This window comes from Heptranchias perlo, chromosome 9 (genome assembly GCF_035084215.1).
Source record: "Heptranchias perlo isolate sHepPer1 chromosome 9, sHepPer1.hap1, whole genome shotgun sequence".
Taxonomy (NCBI): domain Eukaryota; kingdom Metazoa; phylum Chordata; class Chondrichthyes; order Hexanchiformes; family Hexanchidae; genus Heptranchias; species Heptranchias perlo.
Window position 1 is genome coordinate 26,865,316 of NC_090333.1, and position 20,427 is coordinate 26,885,742.

The 20,427-nt window shown below is 45.6% G+C and overlaps 1 protein-coding gene across 1 annotated transcript; it reads left to right on the top strand.

The window, feature by feature from the left end:
- The first annotated feature begins 211 nt into the window (after window positions 1-211).
- LOC137325218 (uncharacterized) lies at window positions 212-19,695 on the top strand. Its single transcript, XM_067990058.1, has 5 exons — window positions 212-229; window positions 13,365-13,929; window positions 14,836-14,984; window positions 17,516-17,640; window positions 19,020-19,695. Exons 2-5 carry the CDS (start codon window positions 13,437-13,439, stop codon window positions 19,126-19,128), a joined length of 876 nt encoding a protein of 291 aa, XP_067846159.1. The 5' UTR covers window positions 212-229; window positions 13,365-13,436; the 3' UTR covers window positions 19,129-19,695.
- Window positions 19,696-20,427: the final 732 nt, after the last annotated feature.

A 20,427-nucleotide genomic window follows, 5' to 3' on the forward strand; every position in this document is an offset into this window, starting at 1 on the left:
AGAAAACATTACACAGTAATTCCAACTTTCCAACTCTCAGTGTTAATCTAAATGAAACATCCTGCTGTCCAAATGGGGCAGTTCCCCTTCAAGCTCGTCATCCTCTTTACTGGAATCAGGAACACCATATAAAGGTCAGCTCAATCCAAAACAGAACAAGAGTCTGCTGAACTGAACCCAGAAGTTTAAATCTGTACTAATCTGTTCAGCTATGAAAAGGACTGCCATAGTAAGTAAACTTTCTGGTTTAGAAACAGGTTCAGCAATCATGCTGGTAAGAAATTTTGTTGAATTCTTTTGATATGTAATTTTAGTGTCGTTTTCTGCATCTCTCTTTTATTTCTTTACGGCGTGAGGACTTGTTCCTTTTCCATTTCTGATTTTTGTCCCTTTTTTTGAGTAGCTTTACAATGCGTGTATAGTGGCACACATACATGTATTTATAAATGTATGTATGAGTGCATCTGAGCATGTGAATATGTTACTTGTTTTTCAGTAAAAAAAACATTTTTCTGGAGGCTTTCTTGATACTAGTAGGTTGATAGATATTATGAGTGATGTATTAAATGGTGCGGTCTTTAATCAAAAAGGCTAGGAGGTGTTTTGTTCCAAAGAATAATAGCTTTATTAAGAAGTTATAATAAGTAGCAAAGATGTTAAAATACAAGAGTACAATTAAAGATACTAATAAAATGTTGGGGTACAACCTGACAAAGTTTATCAGCATACAAGGTTCCGAGCTGCTCTTCTCAACGGTCCTTTAAATTATAGTTGAGCTGTTCAGCTGTGCTCCAAGTACGTTCTAACAAATACAATTTAATTCTCAGCTTATATAAGTTTTTAACACATTAGTTGTATTAGGGTTGTATGAAAACATGGGGCCTCCAATCGATCACCCTCTGTGTCTCATGGAGCTGCCATCCATTTTACTTCTTTTACATTCCAGATGACACACAACATCTGACATCACCGCCATCCTTATGATTAGTTGTCTCCGACTTATCAAGGACACCATGTTTGCACAAAGCATCCTGTATTCCTACTAAACTATAGCCAACTCCCTTTACCCATCTTATGCACATGAGATAAGGATGACACAGGATGCTCATTACTCAAGGGAGCCTTATCTATTCAAGGTGTCCAAAAGCCTGTTGATGCTTAATATCAGAGAACAGAAAGCCTTGTTCGCAGGAAAAGTCTATATAATGCCTTTCCTGCAAGGTTAGTAATATTATATAGAAAGCTTGTATAATGCTTCTCTCACAGATATGAAACAGGGTTGATTTGAAACCCCTCCCCAGTGCATGGGAGGGGTGAAAATCGGGTGAGTTGAGTTACCGGCCCGAGGTTGGTCTGTTCCCGCCCAGCGGGATTTTAACTTTGACGACTTTGAAGTCGGCTGAAGCTCCCGCTACTGACAGACGGGAGCCTGATTGAAATGTAAAAGTAGTGACCCGATTATGTCATCGGCAGCACCACGCAATTTTTAATGGAACTGGACGAGTGGGCCCCCCGTCCAGCACTCCCCTAAAACCCAGACTCGGTCAGCTCCAGGGTGTTGGAACTGAGGGCAAAGGGGACATTTTTCCGGGGAATGTCCAAAAGGGGGATCTAGTGGGCCCCATGGGAAGGGCCCGATAGGAAGAGGGACCGATGAGGTGGACCGTTTGCAGAAAGAGATTGAGGAATTGAAACGATATATGAGGGAATCCAGGCAGGTGAGGCGGATGTACGCCACAGGGCCCAGGTCGCGTAATGCCCCAAGTCCACTAGGACAGTTGGTGGCCGTGCTGGTAACGGGGGTCTGTAAGTGAGTTTCATTCAGACCCCTACAGCAAGCCCCATGTAACCTCAAGTGTGGGGGGTATTTCCCGAATGTTGTTGGTCGATACCGGGGTGACCCACACATGAATATGGAGAAGTATTCCCCAGACATTCGCCTATAAAGGGGTGATAGAACTGGGAGGCTTTGGGGGAGGGATGGTCCACGATCAGTTAGCAGAAACCAGCCTGACTGTGGGCATATGACCACCCGCCACCCAATGGTTTGGACAAAGGGAGACAGCGAGGAGTCAGATGGCATATTAGGGATGGATTAGTTCCGGAAACATGATATTGTGTTAAACATGATTAATCAATGTCTGTGGCAAGGGAATACGGGAGGGAATGTAGTACTCTGACCGGAAGGGAAAATATGGTCTGTGGGGGTATAGGTTGAGTACCGCCTTGACCAACTTCTCAGGCACAACTAGCCTGAGGTTGAGGGGGTGATCAAACAGGCTATATGTTGGGCCACACATAAGAACGATTGTGGGAGAATGGACTGGGAAGTTAATATACAAGGCCCTGATCCCACCTAGCCCGATAGACAGTACCGGTTCCCGAAGGAAGCAGAGGGACATATGGCACAGGTCGTTGAGTCCTTGGTAACACAGGGAGTGTTGCGTAAGACAGCCAGTAACTGTAATTGCCCAGGTCTGGCTGGTCCAGAATCCGGATGGGTTCTGGCGGTTGACGATTGATTACAGAGAAGTCAATCATCATTCCCCAGCTGTGGCGCCAACGGTCGCCTCTTCCCCAGAGGCTCAAATGAGTAACTCGGCCACATCAGAGGTCTTCACGGTACTGGATGCCTCAAATGGCTTTTGGTCTGTCCCCCTCAATGAACCATGTCAATATAAATTCGCACTTACCCTGCAGGGCCAACAGTACCTACCACAGGGATTCCACAATTCCCCGTCCATCTTTCACCAAATGTTACAAGGCCAATTGGCATGCTTTTCGCGGAGAGAGGCCCATGGTCCAATATGTGGACGATATCCTACTCCATACAGACTTCATGCAGGACCATGTGGAACTGCTCCAAGAATTGTTGACATTGATCACCCAGAGTGGGCTGAAATTAAACCCCAAAAAGGCAGAGATAGCACAACCCAATGTAACGTATCTGGGAATTATCCTATCGCATCAGTGTAGGAAAATTGCTGAAGATAAGATAGACAACGTAAAGGGTACCCCGCTACCTCTCGGTGTCCCATCATTGCGATGATTCCTCCAGTTGGCAGGATACCATAGGATGTTTATTGAGGACTTTGCGGCCCGAATCGCCCCCTTAGGAAAGGCACTAGTATCAGTAATGGTGGCCATGAAACTACCGGATTGTCATAAAAACCCATCTGGTTCACTAAGGTCCTTTAGGGAAGGAAACCTGCCGTCCTTACCCGGTCTGGCCTATATGTGACTCCACAGCAATGTGGTTGATTCTTAATTGCTCTCTGAAATGGTCCAGCAAGCCACTCAGTTGTACAATCTCGCTAAAAAAAGTCATAACAAGAATATAACTGGACGGACCACCCGGCATCGGACCACTAAGCACCGGACACGACAACGCCAAACCAAGCCCAGTCGACCCTGCAAAGTCCTCCTCACTAACATCTGGGGACTTGTGCCAAAATTGGGAGAGCTGTCCTACAGACTAGTCAAGCAACAGCCTGACATAGCCATACTCACAGAGTTATACCTTTCAGCCAATGTCCCAGACACTTCTATCACCATCCCTGGGTATGTCCTGTCCCACCGGCAGGACAGACCCACCAGAGGTGGCGGTACAGTGATATACAGTCAGGAGGGAGTGGCCCTGGGAGTCCTCAACATTGACTCTGGATCCCATGAAATCTCATGGCATCAGGTCAAACATGGGCAAGGCAACCTCCTGCTGATTACCACCTACAGCTCTCCCTCAGCTGATGAATCAGTCCTCCTCCATGTTGAACACCACTTGGAGGAAGCACTGAAAGCAGCAAGGGCACAGAATGTACTCTGGGTGGGGGACTTCAAGGTCCATCACCAAAAGTGGCTCAGTAGCACCACTACTGACTGAGCTGGCCGAGTCCTGATGGACATAGCTGCCAGACTGGGCCTGTGGCAGGTGGTGCGCGAACCAACACGAGGGAAAAACCTACTTGACCTCGTCCTCACCAATCTACCTGTCGCAAGTGCATCTGTCCATGACAGTATTGGTAGGAGTGACCACAGCACAGTCCTCGTGGAGACGGAGTCCCTTTCTTCGCACTGAGGACACCATCCAACGTGTTGTGTGGCACTACCACCGTGCTAAATGGGATAGATTCAGAACAGATCTAGCAGCTCAAAACTGGGCATCCATGAGGTGCTGTGGGCCATCAGCAGCATGAGAATTGTATTCCAGCACAATCTGTAACCTCATGGCCCAGCATATTCCTCACTCTACCATTACCAACAAGCCAGGGGATCAACCCTGGTTCAATGAGGAGTGTAGAAGCGCATGCCAGGAGTAGCACCAAGCGTACCTAAAAATGAGGTGCCAACCTGGTGAAGCTACAACTCAGGACTACATGCATGTTAAAGAGCAGAAGCAACATGCTATAGACAGAGCTAAGCGATTCCACAACCAATGGATCAGATCAAAGCTCTGCAGTCCTGCCAAATCCAGTCATGAATGGTGGTGGACAATTAAACAACTCACGGGAGGAGGAGGCTCTGTAAACATCCCCATCCTCAATGATGGCGGAGTCCAGCACGTGAGTGCAAAAGACAAGGCTGAAGCATTTGTAAACATCTTCAGCCAGAATTGCTGAGTGGATGATCCATCTCGGCCTCCTCCCAATATCCCCACCATCACAGAAGCCAGTCTTCAGCCAATTCGATTCACTCCACATGATATCAAGAAACAGCTGAGTGCACTGGATACAGCAAAGGCTATGGGCCCTGTCAACATCCCGGCTGTAGTACTGAAGACTTGTGCTCCAGAACTAGCTGCACCTCTAGCCAAGCTGTTCCAGTACAGCTACAACACTGGCATCTACCCGACAATGTGGAAAATTGCCCAGGTATGTCCTGTCCACAAAAAGCAGGACAAATCCAATCCGGCCAATTACCGCCCCATCAGTCTACTCTCAATCATCAGCAAAGTGATGGAAGGTGTGGTCGACAATGCTATCAAGCGGCACTTACTCACCAATAACCTGCTCACCGATGCTCAGTTTGGGTTCCGCCAGGACCACTCGGCTCCAGACCTCATTACAGCCTTGGTCCAAAATGGACAAAATAGCTGAATTCCACAGGTGAGGTGAGAGTGACTGCCCTTGACATCAAGGCAGCATTTGACCGAGTGTGGCACCAAGGAGCCCTAGTAAAATTGAAGTCAATGGGAATCAGGGGGAAAACTCTCCAGTGGCTGGAGTCATACCTAGCACAAAGGAAGATGGTAGTGGTTGTTGGAAGCCAATCATCTCAGCCCCAGGACATTGCTGTAGGAGTTCCTCAGGGCAGTGTCCTTGGCCCAACCATCTTCAGCTGCTTCATCAATGACCTTCCCTCCATCATAAGGTCAGAAATGGGGATGTTCGCTGATGATTGCACAGTGTTCAGTTCCATTCGCAACCCCTCAAATAATGAAGCAATCCGAGCCCGCATGCAGCAAGACCTGGACAACATCCAGGCTTGGGCTGATAAGTGGCAAGTAACATTCGCGCCAGACAAGGACCATCTCCAACAAGAGAGAATCTAACCACCTCCCCTTGACTTTCAATGGCATTGCCATCGCCGAATCCCCCACCATCAACATCCTGGGGGTCACCATTGACCAGAAACCTAACTGGATCGACCATATAAATACTGTGGCAACAAGAGCAGGTCAGAGGCTGGGTATTCTGCAGCGAATGACTCACCTCCTGACTCCCCAAAGCCTTTCCACCATCTACAAGGCACAAGTCATGAATGTGATGGAATTCTCTCCACTTGCCTAGATGAGTGCAGCTCCAAAAACACTCAAGAAGCTCGACACCATCCAGGACAAAGCAGCCTGCTTGATTGGCACCCCATCCACCACCCTAAACATTCACTCCCTTCACCGCTGGTGCACTGTGGCTGCAGTGTGTACCAACCACAGGATGCACTGCAGCCACTCGCCAAGCCTTATTCGACAGCACCTCCCAAACCCGCGACCTCTACCACCTAGAAGGACAAGAGCAGCAGGTACAAGGGAACAACACCACCTGCACGTTCCCCTCCAAGTCACACACCATCCCGACTTGGAAATATATCACCGTTCCTTCATCGTCGCTGGGTCAAAATCCTGGAACTCCCTTCCTAACAGCACTGTGGGAGAACGGTCACCACACGGACTGCAGTGGTTCAAGAAGGTGGCTCACCACCACCTTCTCAAGGGCAATTAGGGATGGGCAATAAATGCCGGCCTCGCCAGCGACGCCCACATCCCATGAACGAATCAAAAAAAACTCCCTGGGAGTGGGGGCCCTTGCAGGAACAAGCAGCGGAACAGGTTAAACAGGCTATCGCTGGCGCACCAGCATTAAAAACTCCGGAGGCAGGGACATCCTTCTCCACGGAGGTAGCTACCAACGATGTATCCCTGTTAGCGGTCCTTTTGCAGGAACGACATGGGACACTGGTTCCTGTGGCATATGCCTCCCACGGCCTATCGCCTGTGGAACACACATATAATGCATGTGAGCGACATCTACTGGCTGTGTATTGGGCCACTAACAAGTTCACATATATTATTGGTTTAGAGGAGGTGGTCCTCCTCACTGCTCATACTCCTACTGAACTGTTACTGTCCGTGTTGTTGCGGGATGGAACAGTATCCAGTAACAGGATTGCGCGATGGACGTTAGGTTTGCAGGAACATAACCTGATAGTCAGACATACGGCCACCCCTTGTATTTAGCGGCTGGCCTTCAGGTACCAGAGAAACCGGGTGAAGGGCTGTTTGGCACCCATCCACTACCTGACTCACTGCACGTATTTGTGGACGGGCCTAGTATCCTTACACCAGAGGGACCTGTGTCAGGATTTGGAGTTTATGTACCCCAGGAGGGCATAGGAAAATCGGTTAAATTGGTGGGAGGCCGATCGGCAAAGCAAGCTGAACTGGTGGCTGTAGCCTACATCTTTCAAATGCCAGTAGGGAAAAGCCTTTAACTATTTTCTCTGATAGTCACTTTACCTGTCTATCCCTAACTGATTATCTATGATGTGGAGATGCCGGTGATGGACTGGGGTTGACAATTTTAAACAATTTTACAACACCAAGTTATAGTCCAGCAATTTTATTTTAAATTCACAAGCTTTCGGAGGCTTCCTCCTTCGTCAGGTGAACGATGTGATTATCTATGCATCTGGGAAAAGAGAAGCTTTGCTTCTGCAGATGGCAAACTATTCCTTCTCGCTGGATTACTGCAATATGTCCAAGCCAAGCGAGGGAGCGGCAACATCCTGTAGCCATGGTGGAGGTTAAAGCACATTCCAGAAATACCCCCTGGGCAGATGAGAACCGCAAGGCTGATGAATTGGGCAGAGGCTTCTGGGAGAGTGGGGAGGATTGGGCAGCCCGATCGTGGCTAAGGCTCCCATGGCTCCGGTGCAGTCCACCCGTCGGAATAGCCTGACGTTGGTGGAAGTGCAGAGCCAGGACCCTTGGATTGAAGCAATTAGGCAAGCCATGAGCGGCACCGTGCCATGGCCCCCAGGGTGTCCCAAAAACAGGGAGGACATCACCTGGGATCCAGATCAATTATGATGGTTCCAAAACCAGGTGATAATTCCTAGCTCTCTCCGGGCTGAAATTGTCCAATGGACATGTGCCCAGTGGACATCAGAAGGGAGAGAGTCTAACACAGAGATTACTCCAAAATATGTGGTGGCCTAACATAAGGCAAATTGTGGATGAAGTGGTGGATCAGTGTATTGTCTGTGCCCAGTACAATCCAGGCCCAAAAATCAAAGTCCCACCGGCCCATGTAAAAGCAACAAGTGGTCCGTGGAAAACCCTCCAAATTGACTATATTGGACCACTGCCTCGTGCCTCTAGGGGCAAAGCGTTTGCCCTGGTGGTAGTAGATTGTTTTTCAAAATGGGTCGAAGTTTTCCCAGTCACCAAGGCTATTGCAAATCAAACTGCAAGGGTCCTGATTGAGCATGTTTCCACCCGGTGGGGTCTGCCAGAAAATATCAAATCTGATCAAGGGTTCCCATTTCACAGGTCAGGTGATGAAAGAAACTCTTAAATTGTTGGGGATTAAATCATGTTTTCACGTTTCCACATCCCGTATAATCCCCAAGCAGCAGGAATAGTGGAACGAATGAACCGAACCCTTAAAAATCATTTAGTGAAAGCCCTCACTGATTCAGGGAAGGAGTGGGACAGCCTGCAACCCCTCCTTCTAATGGCTCTAGGGGAACCACCTCCAAGAGTATGGGATTTAGCCTGTATGAAATTATGACTGGGAGGAGAATGCGGCTGCCAGAAGTGTGGGTGGCTGTTTGTCTATCCAGCCCCCAGGTGGAAGGAGTCCGCATGGATCAAAGAATGCAATTGCTCTGAAACCATTTGGAGCAGGTGCAGCTGTCCACAGCCCGTAACTTGGGTATGATCAGAATAGGGTCCCCTGGGTGTTCGTCAGCCGAATCTGAAGGTTATGAGGTGGGAGACCAGGTGATGGCCCGGGTCAATTGTCAAGAGGGGAAATGGAACCCAGAGTTCGAGGGTCCTTATCCAATCATCGACAAATTAAGTCCACAAGTGTACAAAATACACTGTCAAGGATCTAAATGTAAAAATGCTGACTGGTGGGTCCATGTTAACCAGCTGAAACCATATAAAGGTGATGTACCTAAGGGACGAGCAGACAGTTTAAAGATTATCATGTCGGATAACGCTGATGAATGATGGCCACATGACAAACCATTGGCCGTTACCGACAGGGAGCTGCAGCCCCGTCCAACTACCCAGCCCACATGGGCATGGTCCAGTGATTATATGGCCCTGGGACCCCGCTCCCTCACTCCGGTTATCCTCACACTGGCCAAAACAGGGCAGGAGATGAGGCCAGAAGAAACAGCAAAAAATGATAGGTAACCAGATACTGTGTTTGATCACTTCCCAGGTATGGCAAGAATCTTTGGGTGGATGTGTATGATAATCAAGTTGGGCGTGCTTCAAATGTGTCACTCAGCGGTGATTAAGGGTTGGTGCTGGCATGGCCCTCAAGAAAGACGGTATAAATATAATCAGATGGGAGAAGAAAGGGTGAGAGAAATAGCGGAACTGTGTTGTATGGGATTCGAACTATTGGCGCGCACGTGGAGGAAAGGCAAGGGGTTCGGGTAAAATGCATCTGTAACGGGAATGGAACAGCGGTGGGCATCCAGTGGCAGTGGTTTCTAGGCCAATTTGGCGGGGTGTCCTATAAGGGGAAAATATCCCAACAACTTGATGGAAAGAATGGCCTGGCCCCAGTTTAACTGGCCCCAGTTCTGGGATAGGCAAAGTGGTAACGTCCGTTGTGAACCGAGTGACGACAGTGCCTATGTCAGCTCTCATGTGAGGTTAGAGGCCATCGTGAAACCAGGTAAAAACACTGCCAGGAGTCTGGGTCCTCCTTGTCCCAGGTTACTCCCTAATCCACAAACAAATGTGTTAGAAGTGATGGAATCAGGAGATTTGTTATATAACGATGTGCACTTTGAAATTGTTCCGGTTGTTTTTAATTTAACCTCTCTGCATATGCCTGACGGATTGTGCCACTGTAGCTATCTTAATATGTTTCGCCTCATGTTAAATGAAGTGGTAGGGGACTCGCAGGCGAGGAACAGATTGGAGGAGCCCTGACCCAGACATGGGTGAAGGGCCGAAGGTCCGACACAAATGAAGAGGTCGAGCTGAACGGGTGGGGATAGGAGCCACCGCTGGCTTGGCCGGCCTGAATCGTATCGATGTCGAATCTATGTGGGAATGTAATGAAGTCCTGCGGAGGCAACTAAAAGGGCTTTTGACCAAATTAAATGACCAAAGCGGGGAAACTCTGTTATATACCCAAGAGATAGTGGCGGCCATGCAGTTTATCTCAGATAACGTCAATAAGATTATTGTGGAAAACAACCAGGAGTATCCGCAGCAGAACATCTCCAAAGCGGTTACCTGTAGTACGTATGGAAACTTTGCGCTTACCTTACTATAAAAAGGATTGTTTGACCTTTCAATCTAATCGTATTCCTGCCTTTGTCAAGAATCACCACTTGGCCACCTGGTTAGGGACCAATAAGACGGAGGAAGAATATAAACGCATTAGCTGGCACAGCCTGGCCTTTTTCACCCCTTGGGCCCACTCTCAGGGCAGTGATGGCCAGGTCCCGGTGATATCAGCAATCCCGATCATCGTGAACTCCACAGCCCCTCCTGTGCCGTTGTACAAGGTGGAATCCATAGGAGTCATTGAACATTCTGATGACAGTACCACCTTTAAGGAATTTCGGGACTATCCCCAATCGTTGATTAACAAAGCAAGGCCACGTGGTTAGCCCCAGACCTCGAGTGTTGCCGACAAGTTGGAAACAAAGGGGTGTGTAGATGCGATGTGTACCAGCATACTACACCCGCATGTGGGTTCACATTGGACGAACATTCTCCAAACTGCACTGTTGCCGTAAGCCAATGGAGTCCTGGCCAAGTGAGAACGGCCCACGTGGGCAGGGGAAGGTACTGCATTACAACCAGTGCCTCACACCTACGTCATGTGGAAACCCGGTGCCTGATTAATACTCCTATATTCTGTCTCTTCCCAGTTGAACCGATCAAAGTTGGAGGTAAATTTTATCAGTTCACCTGCACCACATTACAAAAATACAGTTGGAGCTGTCCCTTCAGAAGGAAGCTCTCAGGTCGGTAGTCCACTTCAGCCACCCGATTCCCCCTCTTATCTCTTAGCCTGAAGTCAATCCTTCAACGTACAGCTACCTCGCAAGAACTTTTGATTCGTATGCAACAGGATAATAAAGGTAGCGAGAAAGGAATCAAAACAAATGGTGCGACGTGGTATATAATGTGGGGCAATCCGTCTGGGCTCGTATGCTCTCTCATGCTTTCTTAGTTGTTCAATTTGTATTGACCATTATTGTCCTTATTAATTTGATATATATATGCGGCGTGTGTCGCAGGTTGGAGGACCAGTGGCAGCTCTGGCAGGCTCTGCCTATGTATGTGGGTCTTTTGGGAGGTCTCCATTAGTATGCAGAGCTTCCATGCAATTAGCAAAATCCACAAAATCATTAGTAAATAAGCTGGTACTGTGTGATTTGTGAGTTTGTAGACTTAAGGTAATCAGGCTGGGAGGTGAACGTGATTGGAGAGGAAAGAAACAAAAAATAGTTTAAAACTAAGATTCATTAGGGGGGAATGTTAGAATTTGCTTTGTGTCCCATCAAAGTTAATCACATCTCGGTGTGAATAACAGATAAGGATATGTGTTAATATCTGAGGTTAGCTGGAACAATGGAGGCCAGCCAGTCATCACATTATCTATCTGGGATGCCCAGGGCATTTCCTGTCCCTATGTATTGCCAGACAGGAGACATCAGGTTAAACTGATTAGCAATTAAACTATCAACATGGCCATTACGTCAGGGTCTGGAGGAACCTCACTTCAATATACATTCTGGACATCGTGTGAGTTGACTCACATTAAAGGGGAAGGTTCTGGACATGGAAGAGGAAGATATAAGGACAAGCAGCAGGCTTTTTGGAGTTAAACGGACAGGACGGTCAGAAGTCCAACCTACAGAAGCCAGGCCAGATCACCTTGAGTCTGCAGGAAACCAGGTTGTATGAGTTTATTGTATATCCGTAATAGTTATTATACTAAAATCCTGGAACTCCCTACCTAACAGCACTGTGGGAGGACCTTCACCACACGGACTGCAGTGGTTCAAGAAGGCGGCTCACCACCACCTTCTCACGGGCAATTAGGGATGGGCAATAAATGCTGGCCTTGCCAGCGACGCCCATATCCCATGAACAAATAAAAAAACTATTGGCATCTGAGTAATAAGCTTGCATTTGGACAATATGCTCGAGTCTGAACCATGAGGAATCATTTAATTGAGTTTTTCCTTACAGACATCAAGAATACTAACTTTAAATGAATGAAGTCTGCTTGCCTGCTTGAGCAATGCAGCCTGAATCTGTGGACACGGCTTCTCTTGCTGACAGATTTTGTGGGCGTGTCTTCTCCTCACAGACGTTTCCAGTCGCGCAGAGGCTGGGTTGATAGCGCACATTTTGTTTAAAGCTCAAATTCAAGGAATTGGATGCCACAGACTCAAGAGTATTTTTGTTAATTAAATTTGTTGGAGTTGCAGTGAGCATTGCCTTACCGTTCTGCGTGATTTCTGGCCCAGCGAGTCAGCAGCTCATTTCACATCTCTCCTGATTTTAATTTATATTGAAGTCACAATATAGGGAAGCATAATGAAAAACATAAGACACAGAACAGAAGTTTAGATGACCATTATTCCCGGATATAAAACCAAGGCCGCAGCATACGTTTGGCATATCCTCACTTAGCATGTTTCTGGTGGTTCCTTTTGTTTTCATGTCTTTAATTTCTTCCTTCATAACAATGACTCTTTTATATGCAGCATCAATCGGCTTTTTCTCCGCTGGAGAATTCACTTCGTCAGGTTGGCGAAGGAACCATTCCCTGACTGCTCCTTAACACACATTTAAAGGAATATATAACTAATTTGGTTCTAACCAATAAGGCTACCATTTCATTGATTATTAAATTAAATACATGGCACCTCTTACTGTTCATTGTGCAAGATATCTTTCTGAGCAAAGAATGTACTGCTTTGGAAAGTTCAGTCCAGTCATTAACAGGTTAATCTAACTATTTTGTTCTATAGACGATGCACAGTAGCCAGACTGTGCACTCCCAATTTCAATTCTGCAAACTCAAACCAATTACTACACTTCAGCTATAGCAGAAATCACACATAAGGAAAAACAGCCTGCTGAAAATACCTTCCGCTCAGTCCGCAAGCGTGACCCTGTCCTGCCGATCGCTCGCCATTTTAATTCCCCTTCTCACTCCTACTCTGACCTCTCTGTCCTTGGCCTCTTACACTGTTCCAATGAAGCTCAACGGAAGCTCGAGGAACAGCACCTCATCTTTCCATTAGGCACTTTACAACTTTGCGGACTCAACAATGATTTCAATAACTTCAGATCATAACCACCATTCCCATTTTTTCAGACATCAGTGCTGGTAATGGTTCTAATGTTGCCATTTACAGCTCCTCTAGACCCACCTTTTATTTCTTTACTTGTCCCATAACCACCCTCCTTGCCTTGCACCATCATCCCTTTTGTCATTTAATCACTCCCGCCCACCATCCTATCACAGACCTTCCCTTTTGTCTTTTCCTCCCCCTTTCCCTGGCTCGGTATTTGCTTAAAAACGTGAACTCTTTTAATATCGTAAGATCATTGACCTGAAACGTTAACCCTGTTTCTTTCTCCACAGACGCTGCCTCACTTGCTGAGCTTCTCCAGTATTTTCTGATTTGATATATTATATATATATATAAAAAAAAACATGTCTCAGCTGAAAAAGGTCGTAAACTTCAGGCAACTGTGCTCAGGCTCAGTGAAAATCTTCCGCTCAGCCTTCCCAGATGATGCGACGGAGGAAGATGTGGAATATCTGACGGATGTATTGGGAATTAAAATGATCATCGACCTTCGGCAGCCTGACGAAGTGAGTTCTCCAGCGGAGGAGAAGCCGATTGATGCTGCATATAAAAGAGTGATTGTTACAGAGGAAGACATTGAAGACATGAAAACAAAAGGAACCACCAGAGACCTGCTGAGTGAGGATGTGCCATACGTGCGCTGCGGCCTGGGTTTTGTATCGGGAAAGTGTGCACATCTTCGTGTGAGCAGACTGACAGAGCCGCAAAAGCATGAAATGGGCCAGCTGAATCAGTCAGAGGTTGAAAGGTATTTGATGGAACACGTTATCAATCCCAGGGGGCTGGCGGAGCTCTACATCGATTGGACTGAGACCTCCCAAACATACCTGTTTACAAGTAAGAGTTTAATATTCTGTCAAACCGAATGAGGGAAATATATTTTTTTTGCAAAAAAAAAAAAGCTGTAATGGTAAAAATTCCGATTCACCGCTTCTTGGCGCATGCCTGGAGCACACTTTGCAGAGCTGGCTCTTTCCCATCATTTGGCCCGGATTTTTTACACGCCATTTCCAGTGCCTCGCCTATGTCGCAAATATCCTTCGAGCTTTTTGAAGCCTGCAATTAGGAGCGATACCCGTTTACACCAAGTTTCCGCTCGCTAATAGCTATGCTGCATTGGGTCTGGGTTCTGTCCACGATACAAGTGCGTGGAGTTCGCCATAAGAAATGGTAATGAAGACTACTGACGTAGGAGTAGCTTAAACCCATGACCTGTGCCCCTAATGATAACTTCGACTCTTGTGCTTCCTCCTAGTGCTCTGTTCCCTTCTATGGTGGCCTCTGCCCGTTTTCCCCGTGAGAAACATTCTTTAAAAGTGCCACAAAATCTCACAAGAGCCACTGATTACACCTACCTGACACTCGACTCAAAATGTTTACTATTTACCTGCTGCCCCCAAGGCTGTTGCTGAAATCTTTATTCATAATGGACTTCTTAAAGGCTGCACTTCAAGTTTCCACTCCCCCTGTACGCCGGTGTTATAAATGGGATTTGCACTCAGTCAACATCAGTGCTCCACAAAAGCCTCTTCCCACCCGACTTCATCTCATCCTGTGAGCATAATCGTCTGTTCCTTTCTCCCCCGTGTACTTTAAATGCATCATGTACACTTAAAACATTTTTTTTTTAAATCAGCTGTATTTTATAGTATAATAACTTAAAAACAAAATGAATCACGTGAATGGTTGAAATTAGTAATTGCCCTTGTGATTGAAAAGTTATTTTAATACTGTTGTTCACAGTCTTGAAGTTGTTGAGTGAACCAAAAAATGTCCCTGCTTTGATACACTGCACTGCTGGGAAAGACAGGACTGGGATCGCCTCTGCTTTGATACAGGCTTGTGTTGGCTTGACAAGGGATAAGGTTCTTGAAGACTACACAGCCTCCACAGTAAGTAAGCTGAATATCATGTAGGACAAACACAGGCTTCATATCTTACATATAGTTGTGCCTCTCACCTCCTCTTGCTCCTACTGGAACAACATCTGCCGATGCCCCTCTATTACTACTCAGCAGGAGATATTCAAAACCTGAGCAAGGCCCACCTCTTTTCTCCTAAATCCTGCTCCGAAAAGTACCTTTCCTTTGCGTGACGTTTTCTGATCAGATGCCATGGGTTCCTCTGCAGTTACCTGCAGAACACTGAGAACTAAATGCTTTCCCATTACCCAGGATGGTGGTATTAGGAGGACAAAGTTTCATAATGTAATGCAACTCAGCAATAGCCAACAAGGTACATGGCAACACTAAGGAGTAGAAATTCAATTTGGGAGGTAGTGCAAAACAGGAGGCATTGTATCGGCTGCCTGTTATAGGTCCCGCCCAATTTTACCATGTGGCTGAAGCACTACTGCCCATTGATGCATTTCTACACCAAAGTGTCTACACTTCCACTTGAGGAATAAGCAGTTGGAAAAAAGGCTGAAAGTGCCATTAAATTATACCTCAGCCAGGGTTCACAATCCCGGTCACTATCTAAATGCCCTTTTTGGAAGCATGAGTGTGTGGACATTGGGTACAGATAAGATTGGATTCAGTTGTGATGTCCACCAAGATCAAATAGTCTGGCAATACTCACTGTCAAAAAGAAAATTGTACAAAGAAAGACACCACAGATATACATCTGCACACAGACACACTGAAAAACAGACACAGACATAATGGCCTAGAAATCTATTGAGGCCGGTTTTCAAGCACCTGAAGGCGGAGGCCCGAGGATCGTAAGAAATTGTTCCTCGGGCCTCATCTAAATAATCACGGCGAGCTGCCGGCACCTGTCTCGCCTCCACAGGCAGCTCGAGCGACTGAAGAATCGCTTTTCGGTAAGCCTGCCTCACTGGCAGCGCCCCCTCAGTTAAGTCCCCGGGAGGATCTTGGGGGTTGGGGGGGGCGATCGTGGTCAGCAGCGGCCATCAGGAGTGTCGTGGAGCACATCACTCTAAAAATGAATGAAACTTACCTTTCCAGTGGCGACCGCTAGATAAGGGAGAACGAGTGGATGTGGTGTATTTGGATTTTCAGAAGGTTAGTGTGCAAAATGAAAGCACATGGGATTGGGGGTAATATACTGGCATTGATTGAAAATTGGTTAACAGACAGGAAACAGAGAGTAGGAATAAATGGGTCTTTTTTAGGGAGGCGGGCGGTGACTAGTGGGGTACCGCAGGTATCAGTGCTTGGGCCCCAGCTATTCACAATATATATCAATGATTTGGATGAGGGAACCAAATGTAATATTTCCAAGTTTGCTGATGACACAAAACTAGGTGGGATCGTGAGTTGTGAGGAGGATGCAAAGAGGCTTCAAGGCGATTTAGACAAGTTGAGTGAGTGGGCAAATACATAGCAGATGCAGTATAATGTGGATAAATGTGAAGTTATCCACATCGGAAGGAAAAACATAAAGGCAGAGTATTATTTAAATGGTGATACATTGGGAAATGTTGATGTACAAAGGGACCTGGGTGTCCTTGTACACCAGACATTGAAAGCAAACATGCAGGTGCAGCAAGCAGTTTGGGAGGCAAATGGTATGTTGGCCTCCATTGCAAGAGGATTTGAGTACAGGAGCAAGGATGTCTTACTGCAGTTATACACTGGCCTTGGTGAGACCACACCTGGAGTAGTGTGCAGTTTTGGTCTCCTTACCTAAGAAAGGATATATTTGCCATAGTGGGAATGCAGCGAAGATTCACCAGACTGATCCCTGAGATGGCAGGACTGTCGTATGAGGAGAGATTGGGTCGACTAGGCCTGTATTCACTCGAGTTTAGAAGAATGAGAGGGGATCTTGTTGAAACATATAAAATTCTGACAGGGCTAGACAGACTGGATGCAGGGAGGATATTTCCCCTGGCATATGCAAAGGGCCTAACTCCTGCTGTAAGCTGCTGAAAAATAGCCCGATCCAATTTCAGGTCGGATGTATTTCAGGAGTAGTTGAGTCCCAGGACGTTACTTCCCAAAATTGGGCCTTGTTGCGCCATTAAAATGGGCGCAGAGATCCAATTTCTATTCCAATTTCTTTTAACCTTTCCTTTAAAATAGCTCAGCATCTTCTCACAAATAGTTCTGGTTATTTTAAATTTATTACAAATGCATTTTAAGGTCTATTTCTTGATCCCACACTTCCAATGGGTAGCTGCGCTGCCTGGGAGCACATTGTAGATCGTGGGTGTATAGTCCTTGATTTTCTGTCCATTATAGTTCTCAGTGAACAGGGCTCCCACTAAGAGTGTAGGAACATGGAATTGACCCTTTTATCAATTATCCCCTCTGACCTTTGATATGAAAGTTTGCTGCCTTTTAATTGTGGGTTTGAAGATTCCAGTTTATGTTTTGTCTGCATGAATTCAGCAATTGAATCTAATGTTGCACCAGTTGATTGCACAGCTGACTTTTTCATTTTATTTTCTCCTCAGGAAGGCTTGAAGGAAATTTATGATAAAATTTATGACTATTGTGTCAGAAAACGAGGAATGACTGAAGAGTTTCTATCAAGTACAAAAGAAACAATGGCAACATTATTGGAGCACATAGACAAAAAGTAAATGAAAATTGTAGGGACCTGCTTCATACTTGGAAAATAATGGGGACAAAGATCTACAGCACTTCTACCATAACCCCGATGGGAGTGTGCTGCAAGGACCAGAAATTAGGCCAGAATCCAGAAACACCAGGTCCCGGCTTTGCACGGGAGATTCCCAGGTTTTTAGTCCCAGAAACTTAAGTCTATATTTTCCACTTTTGGTGCAGTCTTTGCTAGAATGGCTATTGGTGGGTTTTAGGCAACTCAAATAGAAGTGGTTGTTTTCCTTGGACAGCTCATTGGCATAACTTCAAGTGTAGATTTGAATAGATCTAAAGAATAGGCTGCTGGTGAATGTGAAATATTGTTTGTAAGTAAAATTTTAGAAAGCCTTTTATAGAGCCTCAGAAAGCTTCTCAACTCATTGTTAATGGAGTACTGGGTTCTGTGGAAAGAGGTATAGAATCTAAAAGTCGAGATGTAATGGCAAATTTGTGTAAAACCACAGCTGGCGTACTGTGTGGAGTTTAGGAAGGATGTTGAGGCAATAGAAATACAAAGTAAGATTTGAAAAATTGGGGTTGTTTTCATTAGAACAGAGGAGAATATGAAGTGATTTGATAGAGGTGTTTAAAATGATGAAGGATGGGATAGTTAATAGAAACAGGGGCTTTTACGACAACTAGGACCAGATTTTCCTATTTGCAGCAATGGCAGCAGATCTTTGGCAGGCTGGGACTTCCACCCTCCTATACCTATGCTCCAGACCTCAGAGTTCCTAGGCTCATCCTTGGGTGGGTTCTGGGTGTGTTTCTGCTACGGTCAGATTGCCTGCCTCAAGTGGCAAGGAGTGAAATTGCTACAGTGCCTGAGTCGGTATAATGATGCACTGCATTAGGCAAAGTGGCCCTTTTAACATTCAAATTTCTAATAGTGAGCCATAGCAAATCTGGGCATCAGGAATGTACTGCATTCCTTGTGCCCAGCATTGATAAGGAGCAAATGATGTAAAATATACCATGAGACATTCTCATCCTTTCCGTCCAATTGCAATACGTTTGCTAATATCTGGGTGAACGTATATGTCCAATATTATTTCCAGCTGAAAATCCTGGGTGATGCGGAGTTGGAGGAATAGCTCCCAGCCTGATTTTCTGACCCTGCCTGCCCAAGTTAAGCTGGTTTACTGGTGTTGAAATTCAGCCCCATATTACATTGAAACTTGCAGCAACTGATAAAAGGCTCACCCTTTAATGAGAGTAAACTGTATCAGTTAAGAGTTGTTGAGAGTAAACATGTGACCGAAGCACCCAAGACAAGTAAACCTGTCTGTCCCCAGGTTGGACACTTATTTGTGATACGCAAACTGACTTTACTCATCTTTTTTTACTTATCAGATACGGATCTGTACAAGAATACCTGACAAGTTTTGGATTCGGTCCTGAGGACCAAGAGAAGCTGATGAAAAACATATTGACCGATACATGTCAGCAGCAATATCTCTAGTTGCAGTTAGCATGAGTAACACCAGTGATTGCTACTCAATCCCCAACCAGCATGCCACTGAATATTATGTTGGGACAGGGAATTATAGATGGAATAATATGATTGATTCAGATTATGCTTTAACCAAAATATCATCTTGGGCCAAACACTATTGAGAGCTTTTCTGTATCTAATGCTTTATTTGACCAGGGATATGTGACAATGACAGAGTAGAAAAAGTGTTACATTCTGCAGCATTGATGTCTCTTAACTTAAGTGTACACTTTTAAAAATTCTGGTCTAAACATTACTTAATGTCATTGAATATTGTGCAATCATTTATAAGAAGTTCCTCCTCTAAATCATTTAGGAAAATAATTACTGAGTCCAGAAGAGATCCATGTGAAACTTTATTTGTCAGTGCCTCCCATCCAGAATGTTTCTAATCCCCCTCACTTTCTATTTCTACTATAATTGTTTTCAATCCAATTTGTTAATTTGCCATTGATTTTATTTTCTCTGAAAGCCTCATTTGTAGAACTTTCTCAAATATATTCACGCTGAAATAAAGTTTTACCTTTTATTCTACCTGTGTTTGAGGTTTGCTTTCACTCAGAAGATTAAAATACTATGAAAACAGGATAAGTAATAAAATGAGACAGTGAAAACAAGTTCCACAGAGTTGGGCCTATGAATAAGCGGCCTACTAAGCCCCACTGTGGCGGGCAGGAAGCACGTGCACACTTCTGGCTGGAAAATGAGAGAGTGAAAGCACGCTTCAAAGAGTTGGTGTCACAAATCTATTCTAATTAATAGCTTTTTAACTAAGAGTGACTGAATTGTTCATGCTCAGTATCTTCCAATTGTAAAACCTTCTGACATTCATTCATGTAAAGAATGGTTCTTTGGGTGAGGTACTAGAAGGTTGCTGGTACCTACGGAACAAGCACTGACTTAGAGGAGAAAAATGGAGACTAAGATGGGGAAATATTATGGACTAAATGGTTCTGCATATGCAATCTATTTTCCTAACTTCACCTATGATAGAGAAGTTGTTTCCTCTGAGCAGGATCACTTTCAATTATAACCATTTTTAGCTACCTGGCATTAGTTACTAATCCAGTCACTTGCTCCTGGCATGTGAAGTTCCTCCTCCTGTGATGGGCATCCTACATCTCTCAGTGTGATCCCTGTTTCCAGCTCTGGATTCTGGAAGGGGTGGGGGAGGGAATTTCCTGGCTTACATTTAATTGAAATTCCAGCATAGACTCAGTTCCTCATAAAGGGAGGATAACATTTTTGATGCACACAGCCACTCAC